Below are 15,037 nucleotides of genomic sequence, written 5' to 3'. Positions count from 1 at the left end.
CAGTTGGTAGAGGCTGTGCCTGCGCAAACATGCGGTGAGGCTGTCAGGTGTGGGAAGTCTAATGACTCCCCCGTGGCACAGCTGGTACCTACGTATCAGTGGGAACTGCTGCAGGTAAGAGTTGGAAGGAACTTTGGAGACCCTCGACACTATCCCCTTCTTTACTCTTACCATTTTATGGAAGAGGAAACTGAGACCCAGAGAGGGGATTGGAGTTGCGCAAGATCATGCAACTAGTTTGGATCAGAGGTGGGACCAGGTATCCAGATGCAGGATCTATGTCTCTCAAATGCTGCTTCTCTCTTGCACCCCAGGAGGTGCAAGAGAACCTGACAAAAGCTGTGTCGACAGAAGCAAGCACTTCATCATTCTAGGAGTGATAAAGAAACACAGTGGCTGTTGCTGAATGAACAGTCATTTTCATTATTTTCCGTTACTTCCTCTGCAAGATTATATTGTAATATTGTCCACAACAGCAAGCCCAGACACCTAACACAAGCAAACAAACAAAACAGCAACAACAAAAAGCATTCGTACATATCTTGTAGTGATCAGGGTAATGGTCTTTGATGTTACAGAACTCATCTTGGGGGAGATAAAATAGGACACCATGACCTTCATTTCTCCTTGGCCTCATAATCAAAATGTAAATCTGTAGGGGCAGGTGAGAGGCATTGCAATAGGGTGGAAAAACTGGAAGTTGGGAAACCTAGGTTTCTTGCATTGGACACCACCTTGTTGGGTCTCCTTGGGCAAGTCTTGTCCACTCTCTGGTCCCATTTCCTCATCTAAACAATGAGAGCAGTTCTCTGTGATACCTGAGGTCCCCTTTCTCCCTTGCTCTCCCCCTCCATAAACTCTAACCAGAAATAGAGTGTGATTGTGAAAGGAGAGAGGAAGAAAGCGTGGAAGTGCATTTAATTCAATGATTTTTAAACTCTAGTTTAAAACTCTAGTTTTATTCATTAAACAGATGTTTACTGAGTATCAATTTATGCCAGGCACTTGGGCATTTTCTTTGCTGAAATGAGATAGGACCCCACCAATGAATAAAGAAAGGCATGCCCCAAATTTAAGGAGCCACATATCCACCTTTAAAAAATCATCCAATTTCTTTGCCTTACAAAAATGTGGGTTAAAATAAAATTCGATTTTCCAAAATGTAATCTAAAGCTTTTCAGAAGCAGCTCAGTGCCACAGATGTTGATCAGCCCCTTTAAGACTCTATGCTGGGTCTTCACGTAACACTGGGAACTGAGAGATAAACATGGAGCTCATCTTGTGGGGGAAGACAAGCCAGTGACTCCCACTTAACACAGTCCATGAGATGTGCTGTAAGAGAGGGTTGAAATTTGTCCTTGGGGGCTGTACTGGGTTGAAGCATGTCCCCCAAAACTTCATGTCTGCTTGAATCCTGTGAATGTTACCTTCTTTGGAAGTAGAGTCTTTGGAGATGTAATTTGTTAAATTAAGATGAGGTCATACTGGATTACAGTGTGCCTTAATCCAATGATTGGTGTCCTTAGAAGAAGACACCAAGAGAACAGACCTAAATGTAAGATGGAAAACCATAAAACTCCTAGAAGAAAACATAGGCAGAACATTCTCTGACATAAATCGTAGCAATATTTTTTTGAATTTGTCTCCTAAGGCAGAGGAAATAAAAGCAAAAATAAATGGGATCTAATTAAACTTAAAAGCTTTTGCACAGCAAAGGAAACCATCAACAAAATGAAAAGAAAACCTACTGAATGGGAGAAAATATTTACAAATGATATGACTGATAAGGGGTTAATATCCAAAATATATAAACAGCTCATACAACTCAATATAAAAAAAGGAAAACAACCTGATTAAAAATGGTCAGAAGACCTGAATAGACATTTTTCCAGAGAAGACATACATATGGCCAACAGGCACATGAAAAGATGCTCAACATTGCTACTTATTAGAGAAATGCAAATCAAAACCACAATGAGATATCACCTCACACCAGTCAGGATGACCATCATCAAAAAGAACACAAACAACAAATGTTGGCAAAGGATGCGGAGAGAAAGGAACCCTTGTACGCTGATGGTGGGAATGTAAATTGGTGCAGCCACTATGGAAAACAGTATGGAGGTTCCTCAGAAAACTAAAAATAGAGCTACCATATGACACAGCAATTCCACTCCTGGGCATATATCCAAAGAAAATGAAAACACTAATTCGAAAAGATACATGAATCCCAATGTTCATAGCAGCATTACTTATAACAGCCAAGAGATGGAAGCAATGTAAGTGCCCATCAACGGATGAATGGATAAAGAGGATGTGATATACATACATACATATATATATATATATATATATATATATGAAATGGAATACTACTCAGTCATTAAAAAAGAATAAATTCCTGCCATGTACAACGATATGGATGGACCTGGAGGGTATTATGCTAAGTGAAATAAGTCAGACAGAGAAACACAAATAGTGTATGTTATCATTTATATGTGGACTCTAAAAAAATAAAACAAATGAATGAACATAACAAAACAAAAACAGACTCACAGATATAGAGAACAAACTAGTGGTTACTGGTGGGGAGAGAGAAGGGGGAGGGGCAAGATAGGGGTGGGTGTTAAGAGGTACAAACTACTATGCATAAAATAAATAAGCTACAAGGATATATTGTACATCACAGGGAATATAGCCAATATTTATAATAAGTAAATGGAGTATAATCTATAAAAACGTTGAATCACTATGTTGTTGTTGTTGTTGTTTTTGCGATACGCGGGCCTCTCACTGTTGTGGCCTCTCCCGTTGCGGAGCACAGGCTCCGGACGCGCAGGCTCAGTGGCCATGGCTCACGGGCCCAGCCGCTCTGTAGCATGTGGGATCTTCCCAGACCCGGGCACGAACCCGTGTCCCCTGCATCGGCAGGCGGACTCTCAACCACTGTGCCACCAGGGAAGCCCGAATCACTATGTTTTATACCTGAAACTAATATAACATTGTAACTCAGCTATACCTCAATTTAAAAAAAAGAAAGACACCTGGAGATAAAGGGTGGGGAAAGGCCGTGTGAAGACAGAGGCAGAGGTAGGAGTTATGTTGCCACAAGCCAAGGAACACCAGGAGCTGCCAGAAGTTGGAAAAAGCAAGGAAGGATCCTCCCCATGCAACTTTGGAGAGAGCATGGCCTTGCTGACACCTTGATTTTCTAGAGTCCAGACCTGTGAAAGAATAAACTTCTGTTGTTATAAGCCACTCAGTTTGTGGAAAACTGTTGCAGGAAGTTTAATACAGGGCATAAAATGAAGTATGTTGAGAAATAATGATGAGTTATTACCTTAATTTTGCAGCAATCTGATGTTACAAAAGTCTAATATTATTATTGGACCTATTAAGTCATATTATCACTTATACTTTATACATATTTATCACTTAGACTTATTATTATTGAAGTCATTATTATTTATAGGCTTATTTATTATTACTATCCTAATCGAGCAGAATTTGACTGAACTAGGCCAAGAGGTTAGTGGTAAAGAGGCTTAGGAGTCAAACAGAACTGGGTTGAAAACCCCAGCTTTGGGTACATGTTAGCAGTGTGACCTCAGGCAAGTGATTTTGCCTCTCAGAGATTTCCTCATCTGTAAAATAAGGATACCAAACCCTCTTCATCAGGTTACTGTGAAGACTAAGTGAGATCCCTCATTTAAAACCACATAGCCCAGAGCCTGGCACATAGTAAAACCTCAATAAAAGCCAGTTGACTCTTATGACCAGAGCACACAGTAGTTATACCTTACCTAATGTTACCTCAGTTAATCTCTATCCCACGACCCTGACGATTTCCTTCATTGTACCACCAGTAATCATCTTCTTTCTTTTTTTATTGGCTCTCTTCCCACCAGAATGTAGAATGTGAGCCCCATCAGACAGGGGCAGAGTCTCCTTTATGGCTGGACACCCAGGACCTAGCACAAAGCCTGGCACATATTTGTGAGATGGGTGGATGAATGAATGAACAGTGAACACCTCGTCTTGTAAGTATTAAATGAAGACACGTTTAATCAATATCTTTCCTTTTACTCCATCTGTAGCTCCAAATAATTGCATTAGGATTCCTCTGCAGTCCTCCGCACCATCAACAGTTTCTCTTGCCTACTGCTTTAAGCCCCTTTGGTAGGAACCTAGCCTCCCTGATATGTAAGATATGGGTGTCCTGGGATCTCCAAAAGTATGGGGCTGAATCCTTGCTGGAGATGATGGACTGTGGGATGTCAGAACCACACCTGGCACGTAGTAAGGGAATTTCCCCCTCCTCCCACTTGCTCTGCTTATTATTCATTATAGGGCATGGGGGTGGAGGAGACAAAGGGGCTGAATTGAGGGATGACCGGGAACAATTCGGGGATTTACAAAATCCCTGTGAATATCTTCCTTTTTTTTGGAGTTGGGTTAGCCTGGGACACTGCCTGCTTCCAGTGGTACCATCAAATAGGTCTTCACAAAACCAATCTGCATCTCAAGCGATCCCAGTCTCCTCTGTATTCCCCACATACCTAGGAGGACACAATGGTTGTGAGTGGGGATTATCAGGGTGTGAGAGAGGGCCGGTACCATAATGATTAGATGCCCTGAACTGGAGGCTTGTCAGTTATCTCTGCAAGAGGTGGATCCACATCCTAGGTCCTCATTGCATTGCAGTTCTTGGTCCTCTGTGGGAAAGGGTGACCTGCAGGTAGGGCCTTTCATAGCTCTAGAACCAAGGTGGACCCAACAATTAAACAGGAAGAAGGGCTAGCCAGCCATCCTGAGATCCCAGGAGAGTGATCCATTCTTCCCAGATTTCCTCCAGGCCCTTTACTGCTGAGGCTGAAGGCTCCGCTTGGCTCCCGTGGTCTCTAGAGAATGCAGGCACTAAGCCGTCTTGTTGGGAAGGTTGTCCTGACCTGCAATGAGCCTGTCCCAGGCCTCCTGCCTCCTGCCCACCTTGCCGCCCCTCACAGGGTCTGGCTACCCAACAGACTGTGTGCAGACAGGTGTGGCCAGGTTACCCTCCAGGGGTCAGTGCCAACACTCAGTGAAAAGGGGTAAGTGTCCAGGCCTTTGGGGCTGGTTCAAGTAAGATGAGAGGATCAAAGACACTCTCCTCCAGGGATTGAAATGATTTCTGACTTGGCTTATTTAAAATTGTGAAAGTGACCTCATTAGTGATTAGAGCAGTACAGCTCTCTGGAATCTGGCCCTGGGGTGATTTTCACATCAGCCTCTGTCTCAGTGACTGAGGACCTCGGGAACTCTTCTTTTCCTTCAGGCCCGAGGCCCCTCAGGCACTTCCTCCAGTGGGCCAAGCGGTGGCGGGCAGAGGAGCGGATCTCCCCACTCCGCAGGGCGTAGATGATGGGGTTGACCATGGAGTTGACAAGGCAGAGCAAGGAGCAGAAGGCAAAGACCTCCTTGACCTGTTTGCTTAGAGTGGTGGCCAGGCTGTAGACCATGAGGGTCAGTACCGGGACCCAGCATATTAAGAGCACAGCCAGCAGCACCCCCAAGGTCTTGGCCAACCACACATCCAGCCTCATCCGGGCCATTCCGAGCACTTGCCTGTCCCGGTGCTCAGCCAAGCTGGTTACATGCTGACGGGCCTTCCAGAGGACATGTGCGTAGGTATAGATGATGCCAGAGAAGAGGACAGCAATGAACAGGAGCCAGCCCAGCAGATAGTCATTGGGGATCAGGGGGAAAAGCTCGGAGCAGGGCCTGGGACAGCAAGTCCATCCCATGAGAGGCAGAGAGGAAACCAATGCTGAGAGGACCCACATGATGCCCAGGGTCACCAGTGCCCTCCCACGGGTGAGTAGGGCTTTGTATGTAGGTGGGTAGTGCAGACAGAGGTAGCGGTCAATGGCGGTCAGCAGCAGGCTGCCTACGGAGGCCGTGAAGGTCATAGTCACGCTGCCAATCTTCATCAGGAAGACAGCTTTGGAATCAAAGCCATGGAAGACATGGAAATTTACAAAGTTGAAGGCAAAGACCGCACTGGCCAGAAAGTCAGCCCCAGCCAAGCTGCCAGTGAACAGGTACGAGGGCTTCCTGCGGAGCCGGTGTGAGGACAGGATCAGGTAGAGCACCACCAGATTCTCCAGGGCGCTTAGTATGCCCAGAGAGGTGCACAGCACCGCGATAGCTATCTTTTGGGAACTGCTCAGGATCATGTAATCCTTCATGGGGTTGAAATCCAAGCCATCAGTGGAGCCATTGCCTGCCTGTATCTTCCAGCATATCTCCATGGGTTGGGTCCCTCGGCTTCTGCCGGGCTTACCAAGAAGCCTTTGCTGTAGTACAATGAGAAGAAGAAATGAGTTCTTTTTCAATCAGCACAATAATGACCTCATACAATCACTGACTCTAACCAAACACTTTACCTGTGCGATGGATCATATGTTGAAACAGCGATTTATATTGGTTTCTCTCTATTTTACTCTTTCTTCATCCTAGTGGGGTGCTAGGTCTGTACTGGTTGCCTTAGGAGAGGCCTGTGGGAATTCAAGAAGCAGAAGCGACCTGCAAACCATATGATCTCACTTACATGTGGAACTGAAAAAAAAACCCAACTAATTCACAGATACAGAGAAGAGATTTGTGGTTGCCAGATGCAGGGGTTGGGGTCGGGGGGTGACGTGGGTAAAGGTAGTCAAAGGTACAAGCTTCCAATTATAAAATAAGTAAGTCTTGGGAATGTACGTACAACATGGTGACTATAGTTACTAACATTGTATTTGAAAGTTGCTAAGAGAATAGATCTTAAAAGTTCTCATCATAAGAAAATAAATTTGCAGCTATGTGTGGTAACGAATGGTAATGACTTACTGTGGTGATCATTTCACAGTGTATACAAATATCAAATCAATATGTTGTATACCTGAAACTAGTGTAATGTTACATGTCAATTATACCTCAATAAAATAAAATAAGAAATAAAATAAAAGTGACCTGCCTTTTTTGGTCTTTTTTAAAAAACCGGAAAACTACACCTAAGACGTCCCTTTGAAAGTAAGGAAATCTCCAAGGGTCAAAAACCGAGAGGAAATCAAAACCAAGAAGAAATGGAATCCAGAGGGATCTGGTGGAGGGTTTTTTGCATTGATGTTTTATTTTGTTTTGTTTGCCAGTTTTGGTAAGTAAGATGCTGAAGTTTTAACAACTGTTTGGGGAAGGGAGACAAGACTTGGGCTTCACACCAGTAGATTTGCCAGATAAACTATAGGAGTCCTGATAAATTTGAATGTCAGATAATGAACCATTCTTAGTATAAGAATGTCCTAAATATTGAGAAAAACAAACAGGGCACCCAAATACTGTATGGGACATCATTAGAAAGCAAACTCTGAGTTTCTCTAGAGGGATATACTCTCGTATCCAGGTCACACAAGATTTCCACATATAAAGGCCCATGGAATGTGAGCTCACAATGCAAACTTACAAAATGCACAAGGAAACATGGACGAGAGTTAGCAGAAATGTCAGACAGTAGAATTAGACTTCCAAGAATTCATACAATTCTTGGGTTTATGTTATAGAATATGTTTATAAGCTTTTGTTTGTTTTTTTGTTTTGGCTGCACGGCATGTGGAATCTTAGTTCTGACCAGGGATTGAACCCACCCCCGCCCCCTGCATTGGAAGCACGGAGCCTTAACCACTGGACCGCCAGGGAAGTCCGAATATGTTTAATATGATTAAACAATAAGGTATCAAAACCATGATTACCTAATGAGAGACTAGGCAGAATTGAAAAAGAATCAAGTAGAGTTTCTGGAAGTGAAAAATGAAGTCATTGAAAACAGTAACCCTTAAGGGTAGGTTAAAGAGCAGAAGAGACTAGCTGAAAAGCTTTGATCTAGAAGGTGGATCTGAAGAAACTTCTCAAAATGCAGCACAAGGAGATAGAGAGATGCGAAATATGAAAGAGAGGTTAAGAGACAGGAAGGATTGAAAGAGAAGGTTTAAAATATATCTAACTGGAGTTTCAGAAGGGAAGAATAAGATTGGTGGTGGGCATTGAGGAGGCCATATTCAAAGAGATGCTAGTGGAGAATTGCCCAGAATTCTCCTGGACATGACTCTTCAGATTCAGAAATCACAGTGAACTTCGAGCATAATTTTTTTTTTAAACTGAAGTATAGTTGATTTACAATGTTGTGTTAGTTTCAGGTGTATAGCAAAGTGATTCAGTTTATATATATATATATATATATATATATATATATACTTTTTCAGATTATTTTCCATTATAGGTTATTACAAGATATCGAATATAGTTCCCTGTGCTATACAGTAGGACTTTGTTGTTTATCTATTTTATATATAGTCGTGTGTTGAACAGAATTTTAAAAACAAACCAATGGGAATTCCCTGGTTGTCCAGTGGTTAGGACTTGGCGCTTGCACTGCCAGGGCCAGAGTTCGATCCCTGGTCGGGGAGCAAAGATCCCACAAGCCACACAGCAGGGCCAAAAACAAAACCAACCAACCAGCAAAAACCAAACAAACAGAAAAAGAATTCCACATTCACATATAGCATAATACAACTTCAGAATACCAAAGACAAAGAAAAAATTTAAAACAATCAGAGAGAAAAGGCAAAGGAATCACAATTAAATTTAAAAGCAGATTTTCCAATAACAGTAATAATAATAAAACTTAATAATAATAAATATAATATATATTATTTATTATTAATAAATATATTTATTTTATATATTAATATTAATAAATATATTTCTTTAATAATAATAATAAAACTTCAGAATACCAAAGACAAAGTGACTATTTTTTAAAATTTTTTTAAAAAAATTTAAAACAATCAGAGAGAAAAGGCAAAGGAATCACAATTACATTTAAAAGCAGATTTTCCAATAACAGTAATAATAGCCAGAAGATAGAGGGAAAAAAGCTACACTATCACTCAAAATAAAGAAATACAAGTAGAATTGTCCACTAACAGACTCTCACTGAAGGAACTCTAAAGCATATGCCATTAGAAGAAGGAAATTCTTCACAGAGGGAAGAACAGAAAGGCAAGCAGGAATTGTGAACAAATAAATTGATAAATGTATGAGTAAATAAAAAAATACGTATAAAGCAACAATAATAATAATAATGATGACTGAGACTGATTTGGAGGGTATAAAAACAAAGTGGAAGTAAAATGTGTGAATGACAGTAACACAAGGCAAGAGAGATGAATAGAGTTGAAGCTTTATTTAGGAAGTGAGTAAAGGTATTGATCTAATTTAGGATTTTAAAAATCAGGCATAATCTCTTACTTGCTTTACTACAATAGCTTCCTAACTGACTCCCTGCTTTTAACCAGGCCCGTCTAATTTCAGTACAACAGCCAAGGTGATCCTTTTAAAATATGTCAGATCCTTTTCAAATATGTCACTCCTCTGTCCCAAACCCCACACAGCACCCATTCCATTCAGTGTAAAAGCTAAGGTACTAACAGTGGCCTAGAAGGCTGTGTGTGTTCTGGCCCCATTGACTCTCTGACCTCCCTACTAACCATGCTTCCCTTGGTCAACTAGCTTTAGCCACACTGGCTTACTAATGGGTACTCCCCCCCGCCCCCCAACGGGGCCTTTGCAGTAGTTGTTTCCTCTTCCAGAACACTCTTTTCTATGCATGGGTCAATCTCACCTTCTTCAAGTTGTGGCTCAAATTTTGCCTTTTCAAAGACATCTACCCTATCATTGTATTTAAAACTGTAGCTCACCCCACCCTCCTGCTCATCTGGTCCCCCTTACTCTGCTCTATATTTTATTTTTTCCATATCACTAATCACCTTCTAACATATAATTTACACTACATAATCTTTATTGTTTATTATCTGTTCCACTAGAATTTAAGTTCCATAAGGTCAAAGAACTGACTCTTTTGTTCACTGATATAAGGGTTTAGAATAGTTTTTGGTACATAGTAGATACTCAACAAATGTTTGTGAAATTGAAGTGAAATTGAATAGTCAGTGATTTTTAGCATTCCTCTCTCAGAAGTTAACAAATTAAGCAGACAATATACTAATTAATATGATATATAGGATTTGAACATGCAATTAATAAGTTTGATCTTATAGTCATATATGGAACTCAGCACCCAATAATTAAAGAATACTCATTGTTTTCAAGCAAATGTGGACATTTACCAAAACTGGTCTTGTCTTAGGTGAAAAGTAAATTGCAACAAACTTTAAATAATCTGTAACATACAAACCATGTTCTCTGACCACAGTGCAATTTATTTAGAAATCAAGAACTTAAAAAAATGTAACTAACAAACTTCACAGGTTTGAAGCTCCTGAATAATTCCTGAGCCAAAAAATCATAAAGGAAATGAGAAAATTCTTAGAATTATAACATATTAAAATGAGTGGGATGCATCTGAGTAGTACTGAACGGGAACTTTATAGGCCTACGTGCTCATATTAGAAAAGAAAAAAGACTCATGAGCTAAACATCCAACTCATGAAATTAGAAAAAGAGCAACAGCAAAAATACAAAGAAGGCAGAAGGCAGAAATAATAAGAGCAGAAATTGATGACATGGTAAAACAACAGAGAACAAGAAACCCTGACAAAGACCGAAACTAGTTCTTTGAAAAGATCATAAAACAGACAAACCTCAGGCAAGATTACTTAAGATGAAGGAGAGAACCTACAAATAAGAAAAATATCAGGCATGACAGAGAAATGGTCAATAATCCTTTAAAAAGATGTTTAACCTCAATAGCATCCACAGAAAGGCAAGTTTCACTCCCATCAGATCAGCAAAAAGATGAATCTGACAATATCGAGTACTGGAGAGGATGTGGAGTGCGAACAGTCAGCACTGTGACGGGGGTGTAAGTTGGGGCAAACACTGTGGAGAGCAGTTTGGCAAAATCTAGTGAAGTTGAAGATGAGCCACTGCCCTGAGATGCACCAATTCCGCTCCTGAAAATGTGCCCAAGGAGACATGTACAATCAGCATTTTTGAAATAGCAAAAGAAAACCACCATCACCACCACCAACAGAAGTCCATCAATTGCAAAATGCATAGATAAATTATAGTACATCCACACACAGAAATAAATGAAACAGTAAAAAATGAACTAGAACTATACGTGTCAACAAGGATAAATGTTAACATCACACCATTGAGCCAAAAGTCCAGTCCCTTAGGAGAATGTAGAGGATTTATAGAGTAGACAAAGAGAAGAGAACTCGCGGACAGTGGCAGAGGAACTAGAGAAGCAGGAGCGAGTGCAGGCTTTTTCCCCGGACTAGACTAGAAAGCAATGTCTTGCCTGAGGCAAAGGGAAAAAATGTGTTCCTCTATGTAGACATTTCCCTGTATTCTTTTTTTTTTTTTTTTCTTTACTGGCTTTTTCCCCCCCCTCAAAACATTAAACACTAAAACACTAAAAAGTAGTTACTTTTGAAAAATGGAAAAGTAGGTCATTAAAACTCACAACAGCATTTTATAAGATTTAAATATTTTATTTACACTCAAAACAGAATTTATTATAATTTTTTGGCACCCATTTAAATTTTGTGCCCATGGTGAGGGCCTCGCTCTCCTCACCCTACTTCTGGTCTTGCTAGAGGTTATCAGGGAGTGGGAGTTGGGACAAGCGAGGTCTGTGGTTCCCAAGCAGTGGTTTCCTGGTGTGTCTGGGTGAGAAGACCTCCGCTGCATTTTCAAACCTCCCCTCACAGTAACCTCCAGGGTGGGTGTGCTTATGCTCATTTTAGAGCGGAAGAAGGTTTAGGAATGATAAGCTGTTTGGGCTCCCTGTACTCACTCAATTTCCTTATCTATAAAATGGGGATAATGATGGTAACCCACCATTATAGATAATTCACGTTATAAGGATTAAGTGAATTAATACATAAAATATATTTAGAAGAGAGCTCGACACTTCGCTGAACTGTTCTTAATTTGGAACCTGCTCAGGATGACCTAGTTATTTAAGAGTTGAGAACTGGGGTTCAACTCCAGTTCTGTCTATACCTGCACCATGAATGTGGTTAGTCTGAACGGAGATATGCTTTGAGTGTAAAATACACACCAGATTTCAAAGACAGTATGGAAAAAAGAAGGTAACATAGCTCATTAGTAATGTTTTTATATTAATTACCAGTAGAAATGATATATTGGGCTAAATAAACACATTTATTTCACCCGTTTCTTTTTTTTGGGGGGGCGTTCCTTTTTATTTATTTATTTACTTATTTATTTTAACATCTTTATTGGGGTATAATTGCTTTACAATGGTGTGTTAGTTTCTGCTTTATAACAAAGTGAATCAGCTATACATATACATATATCCCCATATCTCCTCCCTCTTCTGTCTCCCTCCAACCCTCCCTAACCCACTATTTATTTATTTTTTATTGTGGGTACTAGAACATTTTAAATGACAAGGGGCTCATGGGACAGCACTAGCCCACCCCAACGTGCTGTACTGTCTGGTGACAGCAAGGCAAGGTCAGAAGTATTCCTTTGCAGCTGCTGTAGGCAGCCCCAGTTGGGCTCAACTGGTTGCCTCACCATTCCTCAGATAGTTCTGCTTTCTTGCACCTTTGCCCCAGGGGTTCCTCTCCCTGGCTCATCTTTTTTCTGGACTTGTCTTTTGCCCAGTGAAAGCTTCCACGACCACGCAGTCACACACCAAGTTCCTAGACTTACTCTGTATATATTATAACCAGTTCTGATTAGTCTTTTCTCCAACCAGGTTGATAACTGCACCAACCAACATTTGTATGCAATTTAACTTCTACAAAATATTTTTTCTCAGCCACAATCTAAAGTAATCCACACAATCTCTGATATAGGAATTGTGGTTATTGTTATTTCATAGATAATGGAAGCTCAGAGACGTTAAACTACTTGGAGGAGGATGCACAGCTCGTCAAGGTCAGGAACTGAGCCTTCATTATTTCTGGGTCTTCTGTGCCTTGCACAATGCCTGCTACCTAGTCGGTGCTAAAAAACTGCTTAATGGGGAATTCCAGTGGTTAGGACTCTGCGTTTTCACTACTGAGGGCCCAGGTTCGATCCCTGGTTGGGGAACTAAGATCCCACAAGCGGCAGCGGGGCCAAACAAACAAACAAAAACTGCTTAATGAATGAAACCCATTTGGATGGAAAGCGGCTGTTGCCAATGTGTAGATCCCAAGTAAGAGTGTTAGGGGGAGGGGAGCACATAGGGTAGGTTCAAATCCTAGCCTGGTGACCTTGTTCAAGATACTTAATGCCTCTGTTTTCCCATTTCTCATCTGTAAAATGGGTTTTTGTGAGGATTTCAGTAAATTAATATAACATATGGAAGTGCTTATTATTGTTATTATTATTATTATTAGGAGCATCTTCAAAGGGGATAATTCAACCTGCTTAGTGAGGTTGTTGACAGTAATGTGCCTGGAGCATTATATGAGCTTAATAAGTGGCAGCTCTTATAATCCAGTGTTTTTTAAATTTTAAGAGAGCAGAATGGAACACCTATTCATAAATGGAACAATGGAACACCTATTCATAAATCAGGTAAAAATCTGAATTCATGTCACCTATTGTCCTCTCTTCCAGGCAGCCCAGGTTCCTCTGTGGAGCCCTCAGTCTCCAAGGAACAGGTTGAAAACCTCTCTTCTAATCCACCTCTGTCATTTTACCACCAAGGAAACAGTCTAAGGGTGGGGATGTAATTTTCTAAGATCACCCAACAAATCAGCAGCAGAACTGGAACACATCCCCCAAACCACAATCAAAACCCTCGTGCTGTAAGCATAGAAGTGACCCTATTTCGAAAAGCTGAAAAGGAGTGTTTCCCTGAGATGGATGCCCTTTGCCGAATGTTGCCAAGGCCACCCCAGAGTGAGACAGGAAATGGTGCTAGCCGAGTTCTCAGCCCTGGACATGAATAAGAGACAGTGTAAGCCTTTCTCAGCTCCCATATCCACTCTCCCACTTCTGGAAGCTTCCTCCCTGCACCCCCGCAGCCCCAGTCCCATCCCCCTCCAACTCTCTTGCCATATTTCCCTTAGAAAACAGCCCCCCACCATCAGAGAATGGCTTACCCCACGCAGAGTCCAGCCTAGAAGAGGGATGCCGGGGTGGTGGTGGCTGGTATTTGTGCCTCACCCAGGCCTGGCGTGGCCACCAACCTATGGTTATTGTGCAAATTAAGTAAGGCCAGGAAATGCAGGCATTTGGATGGAGGTCCTAACAAGAAAACATCCGACAACAGGATGCACAGAGCAACAGGAAACCCAGCTCCCTGTCTGCCTTCCCTCTGAGCAGATAGAAATCCCTTTTGGAGTCAGAGCTTCTGGCTTCTAGATGAACCTTCCTCCCGGGCAAGGACTGGTCTGAACGCCCGGCACAGAGAGAGACTCAGTGCTTGCTGTGCTACACAACTGTTCCAGTTCCACCTCTGCATGGCTTGTCATGTGACTTTGGGCAAGTCCCTTCAGCTTTCTGAGCCCCTCTTCTCATTGTGAAATGACAATGACAAGACCTGTCCGATTCTCCTTGGGAAAACCAAATTGGCTGGCAATCTCCCCCATGGCTCTTTAACCAGGTCCATGGGGAGGCTGTGATGGGGTACCACTCCTTTCAAAGTGTAGGTAAGACTTCATGTCAGTGCGTTTGTTAGGAGGAAAGTGCTCATTTTTTTTTTTTTTTTAAATCAGCATGTCAGTGGAGTTTCAAATATTAGGAACCACTGATGCGTGTGAAAACATTTTGTGACTTGACATCGTACAAATGTAGTATTAAAAGAGAAGCAAACAACCAAGTGCTTTTCCCACCTAAGAAAAATGCCAAACCCCCAAACTACATGACACTCTTTCCCCAGAGAGCATGCCCATGCTGCAGTGGGTGTCCAGGACCTGGAGCCCTGACTCCTGCTGAGTGTCTGCGAAGCGCACATTGAGCGCCGGGAAGCTGCTCAGGAAAAGGTGCGCCTGGGGGTTTTACTGACCTGAACTGAAAGTGTGAA

The 15,037-nt window shown here is 41.7% G+C and overlaps 1 protein-coding gene across 1 annotated transcript; it reads right to left on the bottom strand.

Moving 5' to 3' along the window:
• Window positions 1-5,207: 5,207 nt before the first annotated feature.
• On the bottom strand, window positions 5,208-14,194 carry CNR2 (cannabinoid receptor 2; the record flags this gene model as incomplete). The annotated part of the gene is made up of 2 exons (XM_082653341.1): window positions 14,115-14,194; window positions 5,208-6,335 (listed from the first exon to the last, which is right to left on the bottom strand). The coding sequence occupies exon 2, from the start codon at window positions 6,288-6,290 to the stop codon at window positions 5,208-5,210; it is 1,083 nt and encodes a 360-aa protein (XP_082509467.1). The 5' UTR covers window positions 6,291-6,335; window positions 14,115-14,194.
• Between the last annotated feature and the right edge of the window lie 843 nt (window positions 14,195-15,037).

This window comes from Grampus griseus, assembly GCF_964374135.1.
Source record: "Grampus griseus genome assembly, chromosome: 1".
NCBI classification, from domain to species: Eukaryota; Metazoa; Chordata; class Mammalia; order Artiodactyla; family Delphinidae; genus Grampus; species Grampus griseus.
Note: the sequence above shows the minus strand (reverse complement) of the source record. Positions and strands in the feature narration are given on the sequence as shown.